Here is a 21,960-nt window from a genome sequence, read left to right as displayed (position 1 = left end):
CTCGATTATCATCGAATTGTTTTTTATTTATTTTAAAAAAAACTTTTTGATTGTTTTATGTACTACAAATATATTTTATAGTAAAATCGCTATAGGTGTTTATATACAGAAACCAGTTATGGTGAACACGACATTAGGTAGTTGAATAACGAGTGATGCGTGCATATAAGAGATTCTTTCAAAAAAATTTCATGTCATACTTTATTATACGTAATACATAAAGAGAAATTTCTTTGTATGTCAAAATAATGAACATAATTATGCTTTATAAATAAGATAAATTGCAATAAAAATTTTACAGTGATTTTTTTTCGTAAGTTTTTAAATTTATTGCGTTATAACAACATTACAATTAATGGTCTAAATTACAAAAATTTGATTTTGCAACAATTAAAACGATATAATAAATGATAAGCAAATGCCTTATCTAAGTTTTATAACTATAAAACAGTGAGTTTAGCAATAAATCTGCATTTATAAATTTCAAAATAATATTCATTTGGAAACATGCTTCACAACATTTTTCCCAGCACGGTGAGATTAAACTTCCCTCATCTATAAAATTAATTAAAAATAAATTTTGGTTTAATAAGTCATCTAGTAAGATATAAGCGCTCATTATTAACACTAAGGAACATGATCAATATTAATTTGTTCAATTGTTGAATTATTCGATAGAAAGAAATCACAGGCCCTTTATGATTAATTTAGTTTTCGGAACAAGGCTACTTATCTCAAGTTTGCGAATGAAGGCTAGATTGACAAAAGTGAAATGTTTTGAGAGTTTTGACACTTTTTGGTAATGATTACCACAACAATGGTTGGTGTAACCATCGTCACGATAGATTTTTCGCTGGATGTAATACAGTAAAAAATTTTTAAAATATTTCTCAGTATTTAAGAAATATTTGTTAAATACTAAGAAATATTTTTTAAATACTAAGAAATGATGTTTAAGAAATAATTTCTTAAATACAAAGAAATCTTCTTAAATGCTAAGAAATCCTTCCATCAGTGTACTGACGATTGTGATGAACTTGAATAAATTTTTTCTCTTTAGTCAAGATTTTCTACTTATTATCGGTTCACAGTTTTTAAAGTTTCTAAACTAGTTAATAAGTAATAAAAAAGGAACAATAGTGTTATATAATGAAATAATCCGCCAAATATAGTAGAGAGTCAATAACTAATATACTGTCAACCAAAAGTACCTGTATTTCATCTGTTCCAAAAATAAGAATTATATTGAAATATTTCTTACCAAATTTCTTTTTATGTATTACAAATAAAATAATCATTTTTTGTCCTTATACTTCCGCATAAACAAATAACAAAAATTATAAACACACATCATAACATATTCTCCATAAGTACAAATGAATAGTCGCAAAAAATTACCATAAACTAACTGTCTATGTGTCTATGTGCCTGAACCTTTCATCTTCCATGTACTACGTAGGTGAAGACTTCTCGTACTCAAGTAAGTTTCAGCTTGAAGGATACTCATTTGCTCGTATAATCGAATTCATGATTGTCCAATTGAAATAGGCTAGGAAACTATGAATTAACGTTTATAATTGCTAATGGTTCTTCTAAAAACGCAATATTTATAATAGATAAATAATTTTCAATAACTTATAATAAAGCCATTATAACATAAGATGCGTATCTTCGACCTTAAATAATACATACATTTTATATATATATAAATTTTTTTCTACTACTACACCTCATACTTTAATAACGGTGTTCAGCATTACTGTTCGCAAATGTTTTTTTTTTCCAATGCAAATTTCACGTCTGTGAAAAACACTAGTACGAATATTTATAATTCATTCGATTACATCAACTCAAGAGCTATTAATTCACAAAACAGCTACTTTACATATTCACATTCAAAATAACAGTTTAAAATAAATTGGTAAATTCGACGCAGAAAAACTTCAATCCTATATCAACTCCGCCCGACATCAGCTTCTAAATAACCTTATTTATACTGTAGATTTGATAGATATCAGAAAAGAAGAACTAACAGTACTCTGTTTTTCATTCTTCTTACTTATATACTCTTCTGTCTGTTATATTCTAAAAAATTAGATAAAGTTATTAGTAATAATAGTAATTTCTACATTAATAGAATCTTATCTGCAATTACTATTTCTGATCTGCATGCTCTATTATCAGTTTTAAACACCTATTTCTATTAAAAAACTATAATGTTTTATCTGTAAACAACACGCACACTACATTCAATAATGTAGAGTTTAGTAATTATGTATTTGTAATGTAGATTGACGTATTTTCGTATCAGTATTTATTACTTACTGTTTAGCTTACAATAGTAGGTATTGATGCACGAGTATAATTAAATATTTTTTATTAAAATGAAAGTTATATTAACCAAATGATTTTGTCTACTATGAAAACAACTTTTACTTATATTCACTACCCTTATTTTACTAAAATTGATTTTGGTCGAAACTACTTTTCATTTTAGTAAAATTTTCTTTGGTTAAGCGCACGGTGCATGAATTGAAAAAAAATTTTACCTTTCATTAAAAATTTATTATTGGTATTTTGTTTAATGACAATAATTTATTCATGAAAGAATGTAACAAGTTTTGCAGATATAAAGAAATAATAATTATAAAGTAATTCAATTAAATTAAATAATTTAACTCACAAGAGAAACATGTTAAAATTATTGTCAATAACATTAGCACTGAAAGTTTTAGTGTTATTTGGAAAAAATATGTATACAGATACAGTTAAATTCCTCGAAAGTTGACAGGATACATCCGTTTAAGTTGCAACGATATTCTCCTTCCTTAAATTTGAATAACAATTCAGAAGAGTTTAAGCGCGCGTTTTAAATGACAGTAAAAACTGATTTTTCTTGCGCACCCAGAATGCGCATGGAAAAATAAATTCCGATGGTGAGAAGGGGAGGAAGTATCAATTTCAACGATAGAGTGCAACTTTGAAGAACTTCGACTATCGTTCCAGTGTATTTAACTTAATATATCGCATAGAATATACAATTAATCAATTTTTTAAATGTTAATGAAATTTTATGATTGTTAAAAATCAGAACTTAGATTTATGAAATTGTTATATTTGAAATTAACTTGACTCGTTTTACGTATTACAGAGTACTTTTTTCCTGAGAACTATACACATTTAAATTTCTTCTTAAAACGAAAAGATGCTTAAATTTTGATTTAATCTATTTTATGATTTAATCCTCAAGTATAATTAATTAAATACACTGAAAAGTAAATAAGAATTGATAAATCGGTTAAATTCAAATTTTATGAAATTGTATTAATTTTTAAAATTATCAACTGGATCTTGTGTACAACTCTAAATGCAATAAAACCAAATAGTCTAGAAAAAAAAGCTAGGATTTAGTTACGTAATACTAATTTAATTAGATAGGGTAGCTAATATATGTAGTGGTTTGTTACAGACGACCATCATCCTCCCCCCACATTCACTCCGCCAGAACTGCCCAAGATGGTTCACGTGAGAGGTACAGTTAAACCTCAGTCAAGTCATGCTACAATCTTGCAAGCTGCATTCCTGTTGCCAATAAATGATCATATGATAAATCAAGACAGTTACATAATAATAAAAACAGTTACATAATGAAAAGAAAAGAAAAGAATGAAAAAAAATAAAAAAATAAAAAAAATAATAAATACTCGAGCGTTTAACTAACGTTTTGATCTTAGTAGTTTATGCGACTTTAAAACAAACAAAGAAATAAAAAAAAATAATAAAAAACTAACGCTTACTTTACGACACATTTACGATTTTTTCGTACTTAAATTTAAATCAAACTTATCAAACTAACTCATAGTCATTAGTCATCCTATAGAAATTTATGTTTTATCGTCATAACTTTTTTTTTGTGAATTTATAAGTACTTATTTAGATCTTTTATTGATTTTATTTCTACCGAATAAATAGCTATTAGAATTGTTCAACCCGCTTCTTATCTGTCTAATCGCATGCTTTTTTCATGTTTAATTGTTTTTTCTCAGTACTGTGTAATTTTCTTTTTATTTTTAATGTTGATTTAATGTTATGCTGCCTACAAATGCCCGAGATCAGATATGCGCGCCTGTAAGCATGATGCCGTAGGTTAATGCGCGAATTACGGGGGGAGTAATATGCCACAGTATAAGTAATGACGCACACTTGATTACCGATTATTTGTGCTTATTTCAATTGATTATATTTGTAATTAAATTATTATCGATTAACTCTGATTTGTTAATTTTATAGGTGAGATCAGTCGCGATCGAGACGATCCTAACGGTAAGATGATTTTTTTATATTTCATTATGATTTTTTATAGTTTGTAAATGAAGAGACCATGATTACCCGCGTGGAAAATCTAAATGTTATACATATATGTGGCATACATTCACGCAAAAAAAAAAAATATGACGACATACATTTTTGAATGTTATGTGTTCATAAATGTCAAAATAAATTTGTGCACACTGAAAAAAAAAGTATTTTGTAAATCAGAATACAAAGTATAATCAAATCAGTATTTGTAATATTAAAAGAAGTATTATTATAAACAAAATATCAGGTATTTTGATAATCAAAATACCCCGTACTGTAAGTCTAAATGTATTATATTTGAATGTAATTGTATCTAAATTTAAGTCAGTTCTAGACCTAAACTTTGTCCAGTAATACTGTAGTATAAGCGTTGTCACTGTCGTCGACGTTTTAACACTATTAGTCAGATCAATCGATTTAGGTATTGATGCAAAAAAAAAAGTTCAACTATTATTTTTTACGGTAGCTTGAAACAAATTTATTGTTACACTTTTAATTTTAATTTTAATTTCTTTTGTTAGTTTTATAAGTAAATTGATTTATGCCAATAAAGTGAAGTTATCAACATTTAATTTTCTGTTCATTTATCTGACTATAGTGAATTAAAGTTTAGTGGTAATCAGTATATACTTAGGTTTTTTGATAATCAGTAAACTTATTGTGATCATCAAAATATCACGTTTTCTAAGCAACACAATACTAACCTTTTGATTATAAAAAAAAATATTCTGACCAGAAAAAAATTTTTTTTTCTTTCAGTGCATAAATGTATAATTATGTCTCAAGTTTCGTTCTCGAGATCACTATGTAATACCGTTTATACGTACACATCACATCACACAGTTTAAATAAAATAAAATAAAACAGAGTAGTTACCTAGCAACTGCTTGTTTATTCTTCATAACGTTTTTTGTGCGCTTCGAGTTAACATCACATTTATCTTATCTATCAAATTTAATTATTTTAATACCATTTCATTTATTTAATTTACTTATTAATTGTTATTTACAATGAATAAACGTAAAGGAGATGTTAAATATCCTCTTGATTTACTTAAAAAGAAACTTAAGAAGTATCAAGACCTCATTGATATCAGTGAGCTTTCTGATGATCCAGATGAGGTTCTTGTAGACCCTGGATTAGATGGTAAATACATCCTGTTATTTTTTTTTGGTTTTTTGGGCAATAAATTCATTTTTTATGATTTATTGTACCTTTTTTGACTGGGTTAAGTCTCTCGATATAACAAATGAAGTTCTGGATTTTATAAAATCTTTGATTATATGTTTTACTTCATTTGAATATCTGCATCAGGAAGTGTTACTATATACCTCTTACTTTCCTGGTCGCTATCTTAACCTAGCTCTTTTATGCTCTTGCAGACTCGCTTGATGACGACCATAGTCAGAGTGTTTTAACATCTGACTCTGATTCCTCCTCAGAGGTTATCAAAAATGTCACGAAGGTGTCAAAGCAGTCACATGAGATGACTGAGGCCGAAGTTCCTCATCTTAGTGATGCTGTTCGTAAACTTTTGGGTTCAGATAAACGAGCAACGAAAGACAAAACTTTCAATTTTCATCCTGAATTAGTGGGATGCTGGAATGATGTCCTTAAAAATCTGGTTTGGATAAAGAGGAAAAATAGCGTATGATTGATACATACCCTAATAAAGGTAATTGCCCTCTTTCTGCGCCGGTTCTTAATCCAGAGCTGATCCCTCTTTTGCATAAGACGGCGCGTTCTCGTGACAAATATCTTTCTAACGACCAGGACATGTGTGGTCGTAGCCTTGTAGCCCTTGGTATGGCTATTTGCAGCATTTTTAATGACAATTCAGAACCTGTGGACAAGGATGAGCTCCTCCAACTTCTCTGCGACTCCAGCAGCATGCTTTGCGAACTAATGTTCCAATTGTCTAAATCTAGACGTTTTCAGCTTTATTCTCAGGTTGACGAGAAAAAGAAGACTGTCCTCGAGGAGGCTGTCACTGATAGTTTTCTGTTCGGCGAGAATCTGGGGAAACGAATCAAGGATTCCAATGTATGCGAGAAAACTGGATTATCTCTAAGATCTCAGTTTTAAAAAAATAATTCTGTTAAACCCAGAAATTTTTTAAACTTCAAAAGCCCGTCTGCTCTTCGGAGTCAGTCAAATCAGGCGGGCTACACCCGGTCCTCTTTCAAACAGAACTTCCAACGGGGCAATGCGGTATCGACTCGCTCTCGCACACGGAATCATACTCCTGCAGTTCAGGCCAACCAAGCCCAGTTCCACCCTCCTGCTCCAAAGTAGAGGTGAGTGTTATTGCTGGTCGTCTTAAACATTTTTCACAAGCCTGGTTAAAGATAACCTCTGATTCTTTTATTCTTGAAACTATTTCTGGATACAAAATTCCATTTAATTCTACACCAGTTCAATCATTTATTCCAACCAATGATTCTGTTTGTCTTAATAATAAATCTCAAATGCAAGATGCTTTGAATGATCTTTTATCTTTAGGTGCAATTCAAGAATGTAACCCAGAAGAGGGTCAATTTTTATCTAGTATTTTTTTAGTCCTTAAAAAGAACGGGAAAATGAGATTTATTCTTAATCTTAAAGAACTTAATAAATTCATAGAGACAACTCATTTCAAAATGGAGGATTTTAGAACTGTTTTAAAACTAATGGTAAAAAATTGTTTCATGGCTAGTTTTGACTTGAAAGATGCTTATTTAATGGTACCAGTTCATCCAAAATTTTAGAAATTTTTAAGATTCACCGGGAATAATCATCTTTATGAATTTTTTTGCCTGCCCTTTGGTCTCAGTACTGCCCCGTGGGTTTTTACAAAAATCATTAAGCCTGTGATCAATCACTTAAGGAGCTTAGGCTGGTCATCTGTCGTTTACCTCGATGATTGGTGGTTATTAAGCTTAAATTTTGATCTTTGTTCCCAAAATGTAAAAATTTCTAAAGATTTTTTAGAATCTTTAGGATTTATTTTAAATGAATCAAAAAGTAATTTGATACCATCGACTTCCTGTACGTTTTTGGGCTTCTCTTTTAATTCACAAGAAATGTCCATCCATTTAACCGATCAAAAAAGATCTCACATTCATGATCTACTTTTAAAATTCCAAAAATCATCTGTCTGTACCATACGAGAGTTTTCTCAGCTAGTAGGAAACCTAACTGCAGCTTGCCCAGCGATCAACTATGGATGGTTACATTCAAAGGCATTTGAACGTCAACGTTATCTGGCTCTTCTGGATTCTGGAAACAGTTACGACAGTGCTATGCAAATTTCTCCTTCTTTGACTTCAGAGTTCAAATGGTGGACAGATAAAATTCTTACTTCAAAAAATTTTATTCGTAATTCTAATGGAATATTTAGATATTCCATTACTATCTTCTCTGATGCTTCATCTACCGGTTGGGGAGTTTTCTGTGATGGAAAAGTGTCATATGGACATTGGAATTCTTATGAAAAGAACTTTCATATTAATTACCTGGAGCTTCTTGCAGCCTTCTTTGGTTTAAAAACATTTGCATCTGATTTAAATGACTGTGAGATCTTGCTACGCATAGATAACTCAACAACAATTGCGTACATTAATAAAATGGGTGGTACAAAGTACAAATATTTAAATGATTTGGCTTATGATATTTGGTCCTGGTGCGAGGATAGGAATCTCTGGATATTTGCTTCTTACATCCCTTCAAAGGATAATATAGAAGCTGAACGAGCATCTAGAGTGAATAATATCGACAATGAATGGGAACTGGCTGATTGGGCTTACCAAAAAATTATCAATTCTTTTGGTAGACCAGACATTGATTTATTTGCTTCTTCTTCCAACTTCAAGTGTAAAAAATACTGCTCATGGCATCGTGACGCTTATGCATTTTGTATAGATGCATTTACGATCAACTGGAGCCATTTAAACTTTTTTGCTTTCCCACCATTTTCATTGATTTTAAAAACATTAACAAAAATTCAATCAGATCAGGCTTGTGGAATTGTAGTGGTTCCTGACTGGCGTGCCCAACCGTGGTACCCTCTCTGGTTATCATTACTAGCTTCAGATCCTATTATATTTTAACCCGACAATAATTTACTCCATTCTCTTTGTAGACAAATTCAACACCCGCTATCTCAAAAATTATCTTTGATGGCCGCTCTGTTATCAGCCAAGCCTTCAAACAAAGAGGCTTAAATGAAGATTGCATTTCTTTATTAATTAAATCAATTTCACCTTCAACATTGAAACAGTATTCAAAGCCAATTGCAGATTGGGCATTTTTCTGCTCTTCTCAAGGTTTCGATATCTTCAACCCTGAAGAGGAAGTTATCATGACTTATTTAACCAATAAATTCAACGAAGGTTCCGGTTATAGTACTCTTAATACTATACGTTCTTCGCTTTCTCTTATATGCAATTGTAATATCGGTACAAACCCTTTAATATCGCGACTTTTAAAGGGCGCGTATAATTTAAAGCCATCTCGGCCTAAGTATGACAGAATTTACAATTTAGATCCCCTATTAAAAAAATTAGAAGCTCTAAGACCTTTAAATTCATTAAATTTAAGTGAAAACTTTTCAACTGGTTGTCTTACTAACTATTATTACTGCACATCGTCTTCAGACGATTGCAATTATAAAAAGATGTAATATTAAAAAAAGAGGAGATGATTATGAAATTGAGATTCCTGACAAAATCAAAACCTCGCGACGTGGTGCTTTCCAACCTCTTTTATTGTTACCAAAATTTAGAGAAAATCCGGACTTATGCATAGTTAATACCTTAGAAAAAAACATTGAGGTTACGTCACCATTAATTGCTAATACCTCAAATAATAATTTATTTATTACAATAAAGTCACCATATCGTAATGCATCTAAAGATACTATTAGTGGTTGGGTCCGCTCTTTTTTAGTTAAATGTGGCGTGGGTGATAATTATACACCACACAGTATCAGACATGCATCAACTTCTTCTGCTCTAAAGAAAGGAGTTGACTTGAGCATTATTAAAAATTTGGCAGGTTGGTCAGAAAAATCAAGTGTTCGAAAAATTTTATAATCGTCCTATTGTTACCGATAAAAATATTTTCGCTACTTCTATCTTATCTTAATAATACATTTTTGTTTCGTTCTATGTTAATGTTTTATTCGAATAAAAATTTAATTTTGCTATTGCATACTATTTATCTATTTCATTCATATGTTTATATATGTTTATATATATATATATATATATATATATATATATATATATATATATATATATATATATATATATATATATATATATGTCGGAGGAAGAGTGGTTCGGGCATCGTTAGGGTCCTTTGGATCATTATCAGCCATCTTTATTTATTTTTACAATAATCAAATATAATAAAGACTTTGATTTAAAATATAACGTACACTAACTCGTACAAATAATAAATTTAATTACAAATATTCTACTGCGATTGATATAACAGTTAAAGACGTTTTGGGAATAAGACCGAGAACGAATCCGGGGTCAGCAGGATGTATGCGATCCTTACTTGATCAATGCTCAACGAGAACTACCCTCCCAAGTACCCTAAGTACTTATTCACTCAAAAATTATTTCGACAGCCCTCATTGTCTGTCGATATTTCTAACTATATACTTTTTACTTCTATCCTGTGACCTCGGCTACGTTTGGTGACCATTGTCACTCCGGACTTAAGCCCATCGTTATAACCATAAAAAATATAACTAGCTTAAATCATAAATAATATCTAAATATTCTATGCTTTACGATTTTGCTTAAAATTAACAGACAAACTAAAATATTGGGAATTTCCAATCTCTGGGAAAACCCAGCTCGATATTATCTCCGATATTATCTGTTCATTGCAGCTCTGAACATCTACATAGTGATCTCGAGAACGAAACTTGAGACATAATTTAAGAATTAAGCGAACTCGCCGAAGGCGAGTGAAGCTCAATTATAATTATGTCGATAGTTTCGTTCGAAGAGATCACTCCCTCCCTGGATTTTATATGTGTAACAAATATGTTACAAAATATTGTCCCACCCAGAGATCTCTTCTTTACAATACTTGGCTGAACTTTATGAAGAATAAACAAGCAGTTGCTAGGTAATTACTCTGTTTTATTTTATTTTATTTAAACTGTGTGATGTGAAGTGTACGTATAAACGGTACTACATAGTGATCTCTTCGAACGAAACTATCGACATAATTATAATTGAGCTTCACTCGCCTTCGGCGAGTTCGCTCAATTCTTAAATGTATCTATATTGTATATGTACATATATATTGACATATATGTTTATATATGTCGGAGAGTAAAGTACAGTGGAGTATTTTCTGACGAAGCGATGAGAATATTCTTGAGGATATTTCTATTTTTTTAGTTATTTTAAGAAATGTATTGTTACTTTAATATTTTGTAAAATAAGATATAACTAAAATGTTTTATTGCGGTAGGCTTAGGCCTAGGTAGGCACATGGTTGTCAACGTAGTCGGGATCCCAGGACGATAGGGGTATCATAAAATTAATAAGGAAAAGAGAAATGTGCAGCAGGCAGACTATTTGAGAATAGTTTTTGAAAAGACATTCTTGCTTTGAGATCGAGATCGAACGGACGTCCTGGTGATCGCGAATTCGTTATTTCCTAAGTCTCGGTCAATCGCAAGATATTATTAATATTGTTTGCGGCCTGAATTAACTTAACCTTGTACGAGTTTATCTACTCATTCGTAATAATTGATCTTTTTGTAATTGTGAATATTTATTAATTGTAATAATAAAAATGAGTGAATCACAAAATACCGAATCCCCAACAATAACTCATGCCTCTCTGACATCAGAAGTGGGATCGTCTCCATCTGGTCCAGCACCCGATCAGTGGAATACATTTTTCGAGCTTATGAAGAATTTTTTACCGAAGCCGTCTTTGACAAAGAATAATGTTCCTTTACCGCGGTTCAATCCAGAGAGTGCGGGATTGGATCCTGTTGCATGGTGTTCAGCAACGGAATTGTGCCTATTGGAAAACCCTCTCCAAGGAAGCGGATTGATATCGGCGCTTAGTAAAGCTTCGGAAGGCTCAGCGGCTCAGTGGCTGTCTTAAGCAGCAATTCCGGGTATACAGTGGCCGCAATTAAAAGAACTTTTCGTGTCACGTTTTGGTGGACAGGAAACTGCGACAGCGGTCGTGCTGAAACTTCACCAGGAGTTACCAACCAAGGATGAAAGTGTCGGTGCATTCGGCATTCGACTTCGATCATCGCTGAAGGCTCGCTGGAGGTCTTTATCGGTCGACGAAATTATCAATGCGGTTGTGCTTGCGCGATTGACTCACCTTGACAATCGGGTGGAGCGCGTGGCATTGACTACCGACATCAAAACGGAAGTTGACTTTTTGAGTGAAATGCGAGGCTTTTCCTACACTCGAAAAAGACCCGTGTCAGCGTCAGATAACTCTTCTGCACCGGATTCAAAGCGTTTCAAGCCAGCGGTGTCAGTGAAGTGCCATTTTTGTGGAGAAATAGGTCACAAGAAGTTTGAGTGTCCTAAACTTAAGAAGAAACACGTAGAGCAAAGCAGTAACTATCGTGGCAGCCAAGGATCACCCTCGTCATCGCGTCCTGTGACGTGTTTCAAATGCGGAGCAGCTGGCCATATTGCGCCAAACTGTACGGCTTCAGGCAGCGGTCGTCGTAGCGGTCCAGGAAACAACAAGGACAACGGTGGCGTCGAACGTCGTGTAAATCTGTGCACAGTAGCAGCTCCTACGGGTATTCTGAACCATCTTGGTGAGTCGTTTCCATATTGTTTTGATTCGGGAGCGGAATGCTCACTAATAAAAGAATCGATTGCTCTCAAGTTCTCGGGAAGAAGAGTCAACGAATTAGTAATTTTAAAGGGTATCGGAAATGTTGCAGTAAATTGTAATTTGCAAATTTTGTCTACCGTTATTATGAATTCGTTTACATTAGAGATTCTTTTTCACGTTGTCCCGGATGAATATTTGAACGAAAATATTTTAATTGGTCGAGAAATTTTAAGCTTGGGATTTGACGTAAATATTTCCCAACTTAATTTTAATATCGGTAAATCTAAAGTCATAAATGAATGTAGTAAAGTTGAAATCATCAATTTTGATACCGTTGATACCGATGTTAATAAAGACAATAAAATAAGATTAGTTTCAATATTAAAAGAATATGAAAGTTCTTTTATCACGGGCTTCCCTCGTACTCACGTTAACGGTGGTGAACTTGAAATACGTTTAATTGATCCGAGCATTACAGTACAGAGAAGGCCATATAGACTTAGTGTAGAAGAGAAACAAATAGTTAGAAAAAGATTTAATGAATTGCTTGAAGCGAATGTTATTCGTCCTAGTAATTCACCGTTTGCTAGCCCTATTTTACTAGTTAAGAAAAAAGATGGATCAGACCGCTTATGCGTTGATTATCGTGAATTAAATAAAAACACGATAGCAGATAAATTTCCTTTGCCGCTTATTTTAGATCAGATACCGCGACTTAGAAAAGCTAAATTTTATATTAGTTTAGATATGGCCAGCGGTTTCCATCAGATTCCCATACATCCAGAATCTATAGAACGTACGGCATTTGTCACTCTTGATGGCCAATTTGAATTTTTAACAATGCCATTTGGGCTTAAAAACGCTCCTTCTGTTTTCCAAAGAGCAATTTTAAAAGCACTAGGTGAGCTCGCGTATACTTACGTTGTAATTTACCTAGACGATGTATTAGTAATTGCGGATACAATAGAGGAAGCGTTTGAAAGACTTCGAATGGTATTAAAAATTCTTATAGATGCGGGATTCTCATTTAATTTTTCAAAATGTTCTTTCCTTAAAACATCTGTTTCATATCTCGGGTATGAAATTAAAGATGGGGAAGTTCGTCCAAACCCTCGTAAAATAAATTCTTTAACGTTGTTACCCGCTCCTCGGACAGTTACCCAGCTTAGACAGTTTATTGGCCTTGCGTCTTACTTCCGACGATTTGTCCCGAGATTTTCACAAATTATGAAACCTTTATATGTACTCACCTCAGGTAAAAAATATATTGAATGGACTGAGGGACATGAAAATGTTCGACAAGAAGTAATTCGTATTTTAACCAATGAACCCGTTTTAATTATTTTTGACCCGGATTATCCCATAGAACTGCATACCGATGCCAGTTCCGATGGGTACGGAGCAATACTTATGCATAAAGTAGATGGTAAAAATAAAGTCCAGCCGAGTCCAGGTATCATTCCTATGAACTTGAAACTATGGCTGTTGTTAAATCAATAAAACACTTTCGGCATTACTTGCACCGACGACAATTTACCGTTGTGACTGATTGCAATTCTTTAAAGTCTTCCCAAAATAAGATTGACCTTAACGATAGAGTACATAGATGGTGGGCTTATTTACAAGCTTTTTAATTCAATATAGTTTATAGAGAAGGCAAATACATGGCTCACGCGGATTTCTTCTCTCGAAATCCTTTGCCTGATTTGTCAAAACAAGTTAATAAAATTGAAGAGAAACGTGTAAAACTCGCAGAAATATCAATTGATTGGCTCCTTGCCGAACAACGGCGTGATTCAGAAATTTCGGAAATAGTCACTAAATTACAAAATGATGAGCTATCGGAAGACCTCTCAAAATCTTACGAGATTAGAGCCAGTACGCTTTACCGAAAAATACAAAGAAAAGGTGAAACCATCTGTTTGCCGATCGTACCTCGAGCTTTTCGGTGGTCCGTTATTAACCACGTACATGAGTCTGTGATGCACTTGGGTTGGGATAAAACACTAAATAAAGTTTATGAATATTACTGGTTTGAGGGTATGTCTAAATATGTACGTAAATTTGTTGACAGTTGTATTACTTGTAAACTCTCTAAAACCCACTCAGGTAAAATTCAAGCTGAGTTGCATCCCATCCCCAAGACCCGCATACCTTGGCATACTGTGCATATAGATATTACAGGTAAATTGAGTGGTAAAAATAATACCAAAGAATACGTTATTGTTATTGTTGATGGTTTTACCAAATATGTCTATTTACATCATACTCGCAAAATTGATAGTCATAGTGTTATCAAAGCTTTAAAGGCTGCAATATTTATTTTTGGAGTCCCAGCTCGTGTGATTGCCGATCAAGGTAGATGTTTTACTGGAAAAGACTTTAAAGGTTTTTGTGAATCTTTAAATATTATTTTGCATTTAATAGCTACAGGTACTAGTCGGGCAAATGGTCAAGTAGAGCGTGTGATGAGTACGCTAAAAATATGTTCACTACTGTTGAATCTAATAATCGCCCATGGCAAGAGGCCATTGGTGAAGTCCAGTTAGCTTTAAATTCAACCCTGAATCGTGTTACCAAATCTAGTGCGTTAGAATTATTAATCGGTAAGAAAGCAAGACCTTATGGATTGTTAGTTGATGACAACGAAAAAGAAATTGATATCTCTAATGTAAGACAACGAGCGATCGATAGTATAGAAGAAAATGCTAATTATGAGAAAATTAGATTCGATAAAAATAAAGCTAAAGTCAATAGATTTAAAATCGGAGATCATGTTTTAATTAGAAATGAAGAACGTAATCAGACGAAACATGACAGAAAATTTAGAGGTCCATTTGTGGTAACAGAATTACTTGATAATGATCGATACAAACTAAAATCTTTGAGTAATAATAGGAGTTTTAAGTATAGTCATGATAAGTTGAGAGAAATGCCTGAGAATCATATTCCTATTGAGTTGGATGTCTGCTCGGACAATGAAAATTGTGCAGGAGAGACTGTTGATGCGGGTCCTGAAATAGGGACTTTGGTAGAAAGAGAGACCACCAATGACGTGGCGCACTGATGGCTGTAGGTCGTGGACCTGAATTGTTTTTGTATTTTTGATCACGCACATGCATCAGTGTGTAGTCGCAACTGCAAACTAAATTAGTGGCTAATGTTAGTTTGATCAGGGTGCGATGGGCAGCTGATGATGTGACGGCAGGTAGTTGTGGCAACTACAAGATGTGTTGGATACTGTATGTGGCATACAGGGTAGCCTAGAGATAGTGCAAAGGTCTATTGGTGGAGAAAAAATGAAATGATGTTTGATGATTGGATGATAATGAATAATGATTGACGGATTTCGATCTCTTGAGTACTATACGTTAACTCCTTAGTATAATAAATGATTAATGGATTTCTGTTACTGGAAAGGACTTCTGAAATTTTCTTATGTAGTTTACCTATTGTAAAATGTTTTATGATAAGCGAGGCCAGTCAAGATCAAAAACTAAAATACCACTGTAACTCAATGTTTTAGATACACCCGAGGGCGTGTGATTGTCAGAATGGCCGTGTCGGAGAGTAAAGTACAGTGGAGTATTTTCTGACGAAGCGATGAGAATATTCTTTAGGATATTTCTATTTTTTTAGTTATTTTAAGAAATGTATTGTTACTTTAATATTTTGTAAAATAAGATATAACTAAAATGTTTTATTGCGGTAGGCTTAGGCCTAGGTAGGCACATGGTTGTCAACGTAATCGGGATCCCAGGACGATAGGGGTATCATAAAATTAATAAGGAAAAGAGAAATGTGCAGCAGGCAGACTATTTGAGAATAGTTTTTGAAAAGACATTCTTGCTTTGAGATCGCGATCGAACGGACGTCCTGGTGATCGCGAATTCGTTATTTCCTAAGTCTCGGTCAATCGCAAGATATTATTAATATTGTTTGCGGCCTGAATTAACTTAACCTTGTACGAGTTTATCTACTCATTCGTAATAATTGATCTTTTTGTAATTGTGAATATTAATTAATTGTAATAATAAAAATGAGTGAATCACAAAATACCGAATCCCCAACAATAACTCATGCCTCTCTGACATAGATAGAAGCACATTGAAAATATATTTATACAAACATGTACACGTACGAATATGAGGCATTCCTACTGATTTTCAAAAACAGATGTCACTTTATTTTAAATGTTTATAACTTTGTAAAAAATGGCCGATGGAGACGTATTTATAATACACACATATATATGAACATATTTGCAAACTTATATGCGATAATATATTTCAAAATATAAAAAAGTATGTACCCGAGTGGAGATCTCCAACGTTAATCCCACGTTTCCAATGCCTCAAACGTGATTCCAACGATTCCAACATTACAAGCATTAATTCAATGTTTTGAACTTTGCAAATAAATAAACCCGAGTCAGAATAATGAACCTACATGAGCCTACAGGATAATTTTCAATTGTTTTTAATCGACATTATCCAATTTATAAATTAAATTTTTAAGTTCTTCTATCAATAGTTTTTTAGTTACTATGTACATTCATTTGTATTGTACTATTCAATATTAGTATGAGTGTATTTTGTGAGGTTGCTTTGACCAATCAAAACAATTAAAGATAAAAATATCGATCAAAACAATTAAAAATTGTCCTGTAGGCTTATGTAGGTTTATTATTCTGAGTCGGGAATATAAAACAAATAAATATAAAAATATATCTAGACATGAAAGACAAAAAATTTATATAATGTATAGTGATCATTCTACGCCAAATTGACCACCTTTAAACCCGATTCCTTCCAAATTTTTTCAAAGCGGGATTCCTTCATTTAATATTTTTAACTTCCCACTAAGAAAATTGAAAATTTTAAAAAATCGGGAAGTTATTGGTTCCATCTTGTTTTTCGAAAATTGAGTTATCATCATATATTTACGTTTTGAGGTCCTAGGAACCTACTCTGACTGCTAACTTTATTGGCGTGGCATATCTCCACTTATGTGATATCTAATATTATTTTTTTACGAAAAAAAAAAAAAAAATGGAACTTGAAATCATATTGAATAATTAATTATTGGAAGCTCTATTATAGATTGATTTATAATTTAATATCTTCGTTGAAAAATTTCACTCATCCAATCAACAATTTTAAATGAAATACAATACTTTGGAAAAGTCAAATAAGCTTCCTAGGACCTCAAAACGTGAAGATCTGATGATAACTCAATTTTCGAAAAACAGTGTTGAACCAATTACTTCCCAATTTTTGAAAATTTTCAATTTTCTTAGCGGAAAGTTACAAATATTAAATAAAGAAATCCCACTTTGAAAAAATTTGGAAGAGATCAAGTTCAAAAGTGGTCAATTTGGCGTGGAACGATCACTAAACATTATACAAATTTTTTGTCTTTCATGTCTAGACATATTTTTATTTGTTTGTAGAGTTCAAAACATTGAATTAACACTTGAAACGTTGGAATCACGTTAGAGACGTTGGAACCGTTGGAGATTTCGACTCGAATGATTACCGCAAATAAAAAAGATATGTCAAAATGTATTTTTCATACATATACTTTGTCCATGTGGGTAAAGCACTATTAAAAAACTATATTAATTAATGAGAAACAATCTTTCCAACAAATTTATTCTTCAGAAAACTAGCTGTCTTGATTCAAGAAATTCTTGTTTCGACTTTCGTTATTTTGGTTCGAAAAATCTATATCTTTGATCAAAACTACATGATCTTCGACCAATTCAGTCGAATTTTTGATTCAAGATTATCTATTACCAAACACCGGTTACAAGAAAAATACTCGCGACGACCGACAGCGGAGTTATCGGTCGCCTCGCATCATTGTCCAGTTCACTCGAAATGAATTATGTCGAGAAATAGAGGATTTAGGAGAGGCTCTCAACCTCCTTAGCAACACTGCAGTTGTAACACAGGTTGGGTTAATGCCCGTTTGGACGCCAGTTATTTTTTCTCTTCGCGAGAAATAACAAACCCTTTGTGTTCAGGGCCAATCCGCAGGTATCCGTGAGGAAAGAAAAATAAAGTTTGTAACGGGAGTGTGAGCTTCCTTTCAATTGGTCATCCCTTTCGTCTCCTGAAAAAGACGCCACTGGGATTTTATTATACACGATGTACTAGAAACTGGGGAGCATGAGAGGAGAGATCAAGGTCGTGAGAGGTTCAGGCGGCTATAAATAATACTGAGAAAAATAATCAGTTTAACTTCTATTATTTATTTAAATTTAATTTAATTATCAATCGATAGATGAATCTTAACAATAATTTCCTTACAATTACCTCAATAATTAAATATGTAAGAACCCCTCATCTAATCTGTAGACAACTTGCCAGAAAAGTTTTACAAACACCGATCATCTAATATACTTAAATTCTAGGTGTCAACTGAACAAAAAATTCACTAGCACTTATCCACCGAAAAATTCCTAATTAACTACGTCAACCTGACGTAAATTAATAAATTAAAATCTACTCTGTCCACCGGACTTAACTCAATACAAAAATTAACCGCGTCAGCGGACGGAATTTCCCATAATACTTTACTTAAATGTTCACTGGACTCCCTAAATTATCCTCTAATATTGTTCACAGGACGGAATTAGCTATAAAATTTTTCTTAAAATCGTCCACTGGACGCTATCTAAAATTTATTATCTTCCAATCACTAAAATATTCCTTAGTACTAGTTTAGCTAAATTCACCGGGTTTCTACACTTTCATCACTTACTACATTAACGCCTAGCACTTATTCAATTAAAATTTTCAATTTTCACTAATTAAAATCAGTTAGGAAGCTAAAAATAACTTTCACAATAGTATATTACACTACAAGGGCAGAAAGTTGAGATTCCTGCATTGCGGTACGAGCGAAGCGAGTGCGGCTGATCGGGGGCGGACATCGAATGCATCTAAATAGACAAAAATAATAACTTTTCAAAATTAAATTAATTCAATTGAATAGCTTTATTTTTATTAATTTTTGATTTCTCAAATAAATTTAAATCATTAATTTTATTAGAATGTTAATTATTTCGAATAATTTATGAACTATTTTTAATTAATTATTGCATATTTTGTTTTTCATCACAATTATTACCAGCACATGAACAATAAAAATTATTTATAATGTTACTATTAAAAGTGCAATTATTATAGGTGTAATTTTTATTATTTTTCACTTAATATAATTTTTTAGATTATAAATATCAACACAGAACGACATAAGAACCCACAAAAGCAATTTTAAGGTTAGGTCTGAGTGCACAATAAACCGATTCAGCTGTAGTGAATGCTGCTTTTTCGCGGCCTCGCACATCAATTCAGTGCACAAATAGTTTCTTTCAGCGCACTAGAGCAGTGCGCATGCGTGCTCCTACCAAAGTATAAATGTCGGGCTTTCTGTCGCCCAACAGAAGCATCAAGTGCGTACTTTCGGCCGTGGATAAAGAAATAGTAGATTACACTACAAGGGCAGAAAGTTGAGATTCCTGCATTGCGCGACATGATGCCCGAGGCGAAGCCGAAACCGTATCAAATCCATCTATAAATAAAGGACAATATATTTTTTTGGCCCCCCGAAAAGTGGCAACTTTCGGCCTGCTGCGTAAAACGAAGTTGCCGTTTTTTGCCCAGAAACAAAAAGTAATGTATTATAGCCATGAGATCTATAACAAATTAACTAAATGACTTTGAGCCAATGATGAATAATTTAACATGACAACCAACTACTATCATGGAAACGCTAGAGAGGGAAGTGATTATTAATTTACAAAATTTATTACAATTACTCCAGCCTCTTAATTTAAGAACTAAAATTTGGTCTAAAATAATTGTAAAAATACATTAGACTCAATTTTGCTAACTTCCAACTATGGCTAGCATTTCGGTCAAAATTGGCGGGAACAGCTACTTGTTGATCTCACTAGCTTCCAAGTAGTTGGCTGGTTTCCGATAAAAATTTCTCTAATTCTAATTAACGAAATAGATTCCTTGATAATTGCTCTGTAAAAATTTGATTAAATAAATATTACGAATAACACCAGTTCATGATGATTCGGCATGAAAATTCGAAGTTGTTCCAAAAATCGTTTATTTTGAAACCTTCTGTCAACGAAATCTCCCGAACGAAGCAACCGATTTCAATGAGGTTTTATCAATCGACGGTGTTTTTTTTTAGATCAAAAGCCGATTAAATTATTAAAATAATTGATGATTAAAATGTTTCATTTTTAATAATTCTCAAAATCTCTCGAGTCGAATTTTTAGCAAATCTAAGTTTGGTCAAACCCTTTTGAACACTGTTGAACGTGTTTCAATTGGTCCAACCGTTAGAAAGTTATGAGAACTAGGTTTACACACACCTTTTTTTTAATCACTGATTTTTATAGCAGGAAGTTGAAAGAGCTAAATATCTTGAAACAAAATGAAATTCTAAAAAAAAATATGTTTCTTGAATCAAGCAGTTTTTTTTCAGTGCAATTAATACAACAGTAATATTTAAAATGCCATAATGATAATAATAATAATTATTATATGCTGTAGCTCTGAGAAATCATCGAAACTCCGTAGGAATGACGACAATAAATTCGACGAAACAAGTAAATAAAGTCAAGCCAAATGTAAATAGAACAACCAATGACAGTTTGTTGAGCCAAAATCAACCATATAATCAGAGGTATGCTATAGGTGGTATTACTATTTCTTATTCATTCCACGTAATTCTACTTCTAACAGATGAATCAATAACATAATTAACTTACACGTTCATTGAAAAAATGGCATCTGGCATTATTTTTTGAGGTTAAATTTTGCTAATGATCAGCCGATTACACAGTAAAAAATTTTGCGTCATTTTTAACACAAAAATATGTGTCAAAAAAAATTTAACATAAATTTTGTGTCATTTTAACGTAAATGTTTTATGTTAAAAAAAATAACACATTTTTGTGTTAAATGTTACATAAACTTATGTCAAAATAATCCATGGTTCATCCGAAGATTTTTGACACTTGTAAGTGTCGAATATTTACACAATAAAATGTTAAGAAGTGATCTCTCTAGATTGACGTAACGATAATGCTTAACCTCAATTATTTTCAATAAAAAATATTCAAGTTATCAAATATGTGGAACTTTTGTATCAATAAAGGGATTAACTGGTAATTCGTTGAAATAAACATTGTAGCAACAGGGCATTTTTTTACGGTTTTATTATAAAATAGTAAAATAATTATTTACATGAAATAATCAATTAAAATAACCAATTCTTTTTCGTAAGTTTCATAATTTTTCTAAATAGATATCTGCCAATTTCAATATCATCTAAACAATATTGTAAAATAATTATATTAATTAAAAAACTGTTTTATATTTTGAAGAAAGTAAACGTTAAACAAAAAATATAAAGGCTTTGGAGGTTAATTATTTTTATTAAAAACATTTCACACTAAATTAAATTGACATTTACGGTTGATACACTCAAATCACTTTCCACCAATAAAACATTAAATTTAACAATCACTTGAATATTTTTAAAATATACTTTTAACAAAAATAAAAATTTTGTAAAACAAAATTTTTTTGATGTTTGTATGAGAGATGTGGAATGTACAAGATGGCGGCGTTTATCTCGCCTAAAAAAGTAGAGAGCAGTTTCTGACACATGTTTATGTAAAATCAACACAACTTAAATGTTGATTTTATAATGACAGTTTTGAAATGTTACTTTTTT

The 21,960-nt window shown here is 32.2% G+C and overlaps 3 protein-coding genes across 15 annotated transcripts in view; all 3 read left to right on the top strand.

Moving 5' to 3' along the window:
* Window positions 1-21,960, top strand: part of Slo (calcium-activated potassium channel slo) — a 213,314-nt gene that overhangs the window by 150,715 nt on the left and 40,639 nt on the right. For 5 of the 13 annotated variants that reach the window (XM_074240309.1, XM_074240305.1, XM_074240302.1 and 2 more), the window contains exons 15-18: window positions 1,460-1,480; window positions 3,470-3,532; window positions 4,291-4,323; window positions 20,772-20,904. In XM_074240309.1, coding sequence (XP_074096410.1) covers window positions 1,460-1,480; window positions 3,470-3,532; window positions 4,291-4,323; window positions 20,772-20,904 — 250 coding nt within the window. The remainder of the gene's footprint in view (window positions 1-1,459; window positions 1,481-3,469; window positions 3,533-4,290; window positions 4,324-20,771; window positions 20,905-21,960) is intronic. The other 8 variants (XM_074240312.1, XM_074240311.1, XM_074240307.1 and 5 more) reach the window with 3 other exon arrangements.
* LOC141525729 (uncharacterized) lies at window positions 5,766-8,706 on the top strand. The gene is made up of 2 exons (XM_074240315.1): window positions 5,766-6,656; window positions 8,480-8,706. The coding sequence occupies exon 1, from the start codon at window positions 6,010-6,012 to the stop codon at window positions 6,442-6,444; it is 435 nt and encodes a 144-aa protein (XP_074096416.1). The 5' UTR covers window positions 5,766-6,009; the 3' UTR covers window positions 6,445-6,656; window positions 8,480-8,706.
* Window positions 11,260-16,377, top strand: LOC141525730 (uncharacterized). The gene is made up of 2 exons (XM_074240316.1): window positions 11,260-12,169; window positions 15,716-16,377. The coding sequence occupies exons 1-2, from the start codon at window positions 11,785-11,787 to the stop codon at window positions 15,733-15,735; spliced, it is 405 nt and encodes a 134-aa protein (XP_074096417.1). The 5' UTR covers window positions 11,260-11,784; the 3' UTR covers window positions 15,736-16,377.

The sequence above is a fragment of the Cotesia typhae genome, unplaced genomic scaffold, assembly GCF_013202065.1.
Source record: "Cotesia typhae breed Kobodo isofemale line unplaced genomic scaffold, CoteBio_Ctyphae contig_27, whole genome shotgun sequence".
Lineage (NCBI taxonomy): Eukaryota > Metazoa > Arthropoda > Insecta > Hymenoptera > Braconidae > Cotesia > Cotesia typhae.
The sequence above is the reverse complement of the archived record's forward strand: the minus strand, read 5'-3'. Positions and strand labels throughout refer to the sequence as shown.

Excerpts from the sequence above, each read along its gene's own strand:
- LOC141525729 (XM_074240315.1), top strand. The coding sequence starts at position 6,010 with ATGATTGATACATACCCTAATAAAGGTAATTGCCCTCTTTCTGCGCCG.
- LOC141525730 (XM_074240316.1), top strand. The coding sequence starts at position 11,785 with ATGCGAGGCTTTTCCTACACTCGAAAAAGACCCGTGTCAGCGTCAGAT. Across the intron at positions 12,170-15,715 it reads GGGTATTCTGAACCATCTTG|ATACACCCGAGGGCGTGTGA; the intron begins GTGAGTCGTTTC and ends TCAATGTTTTAG.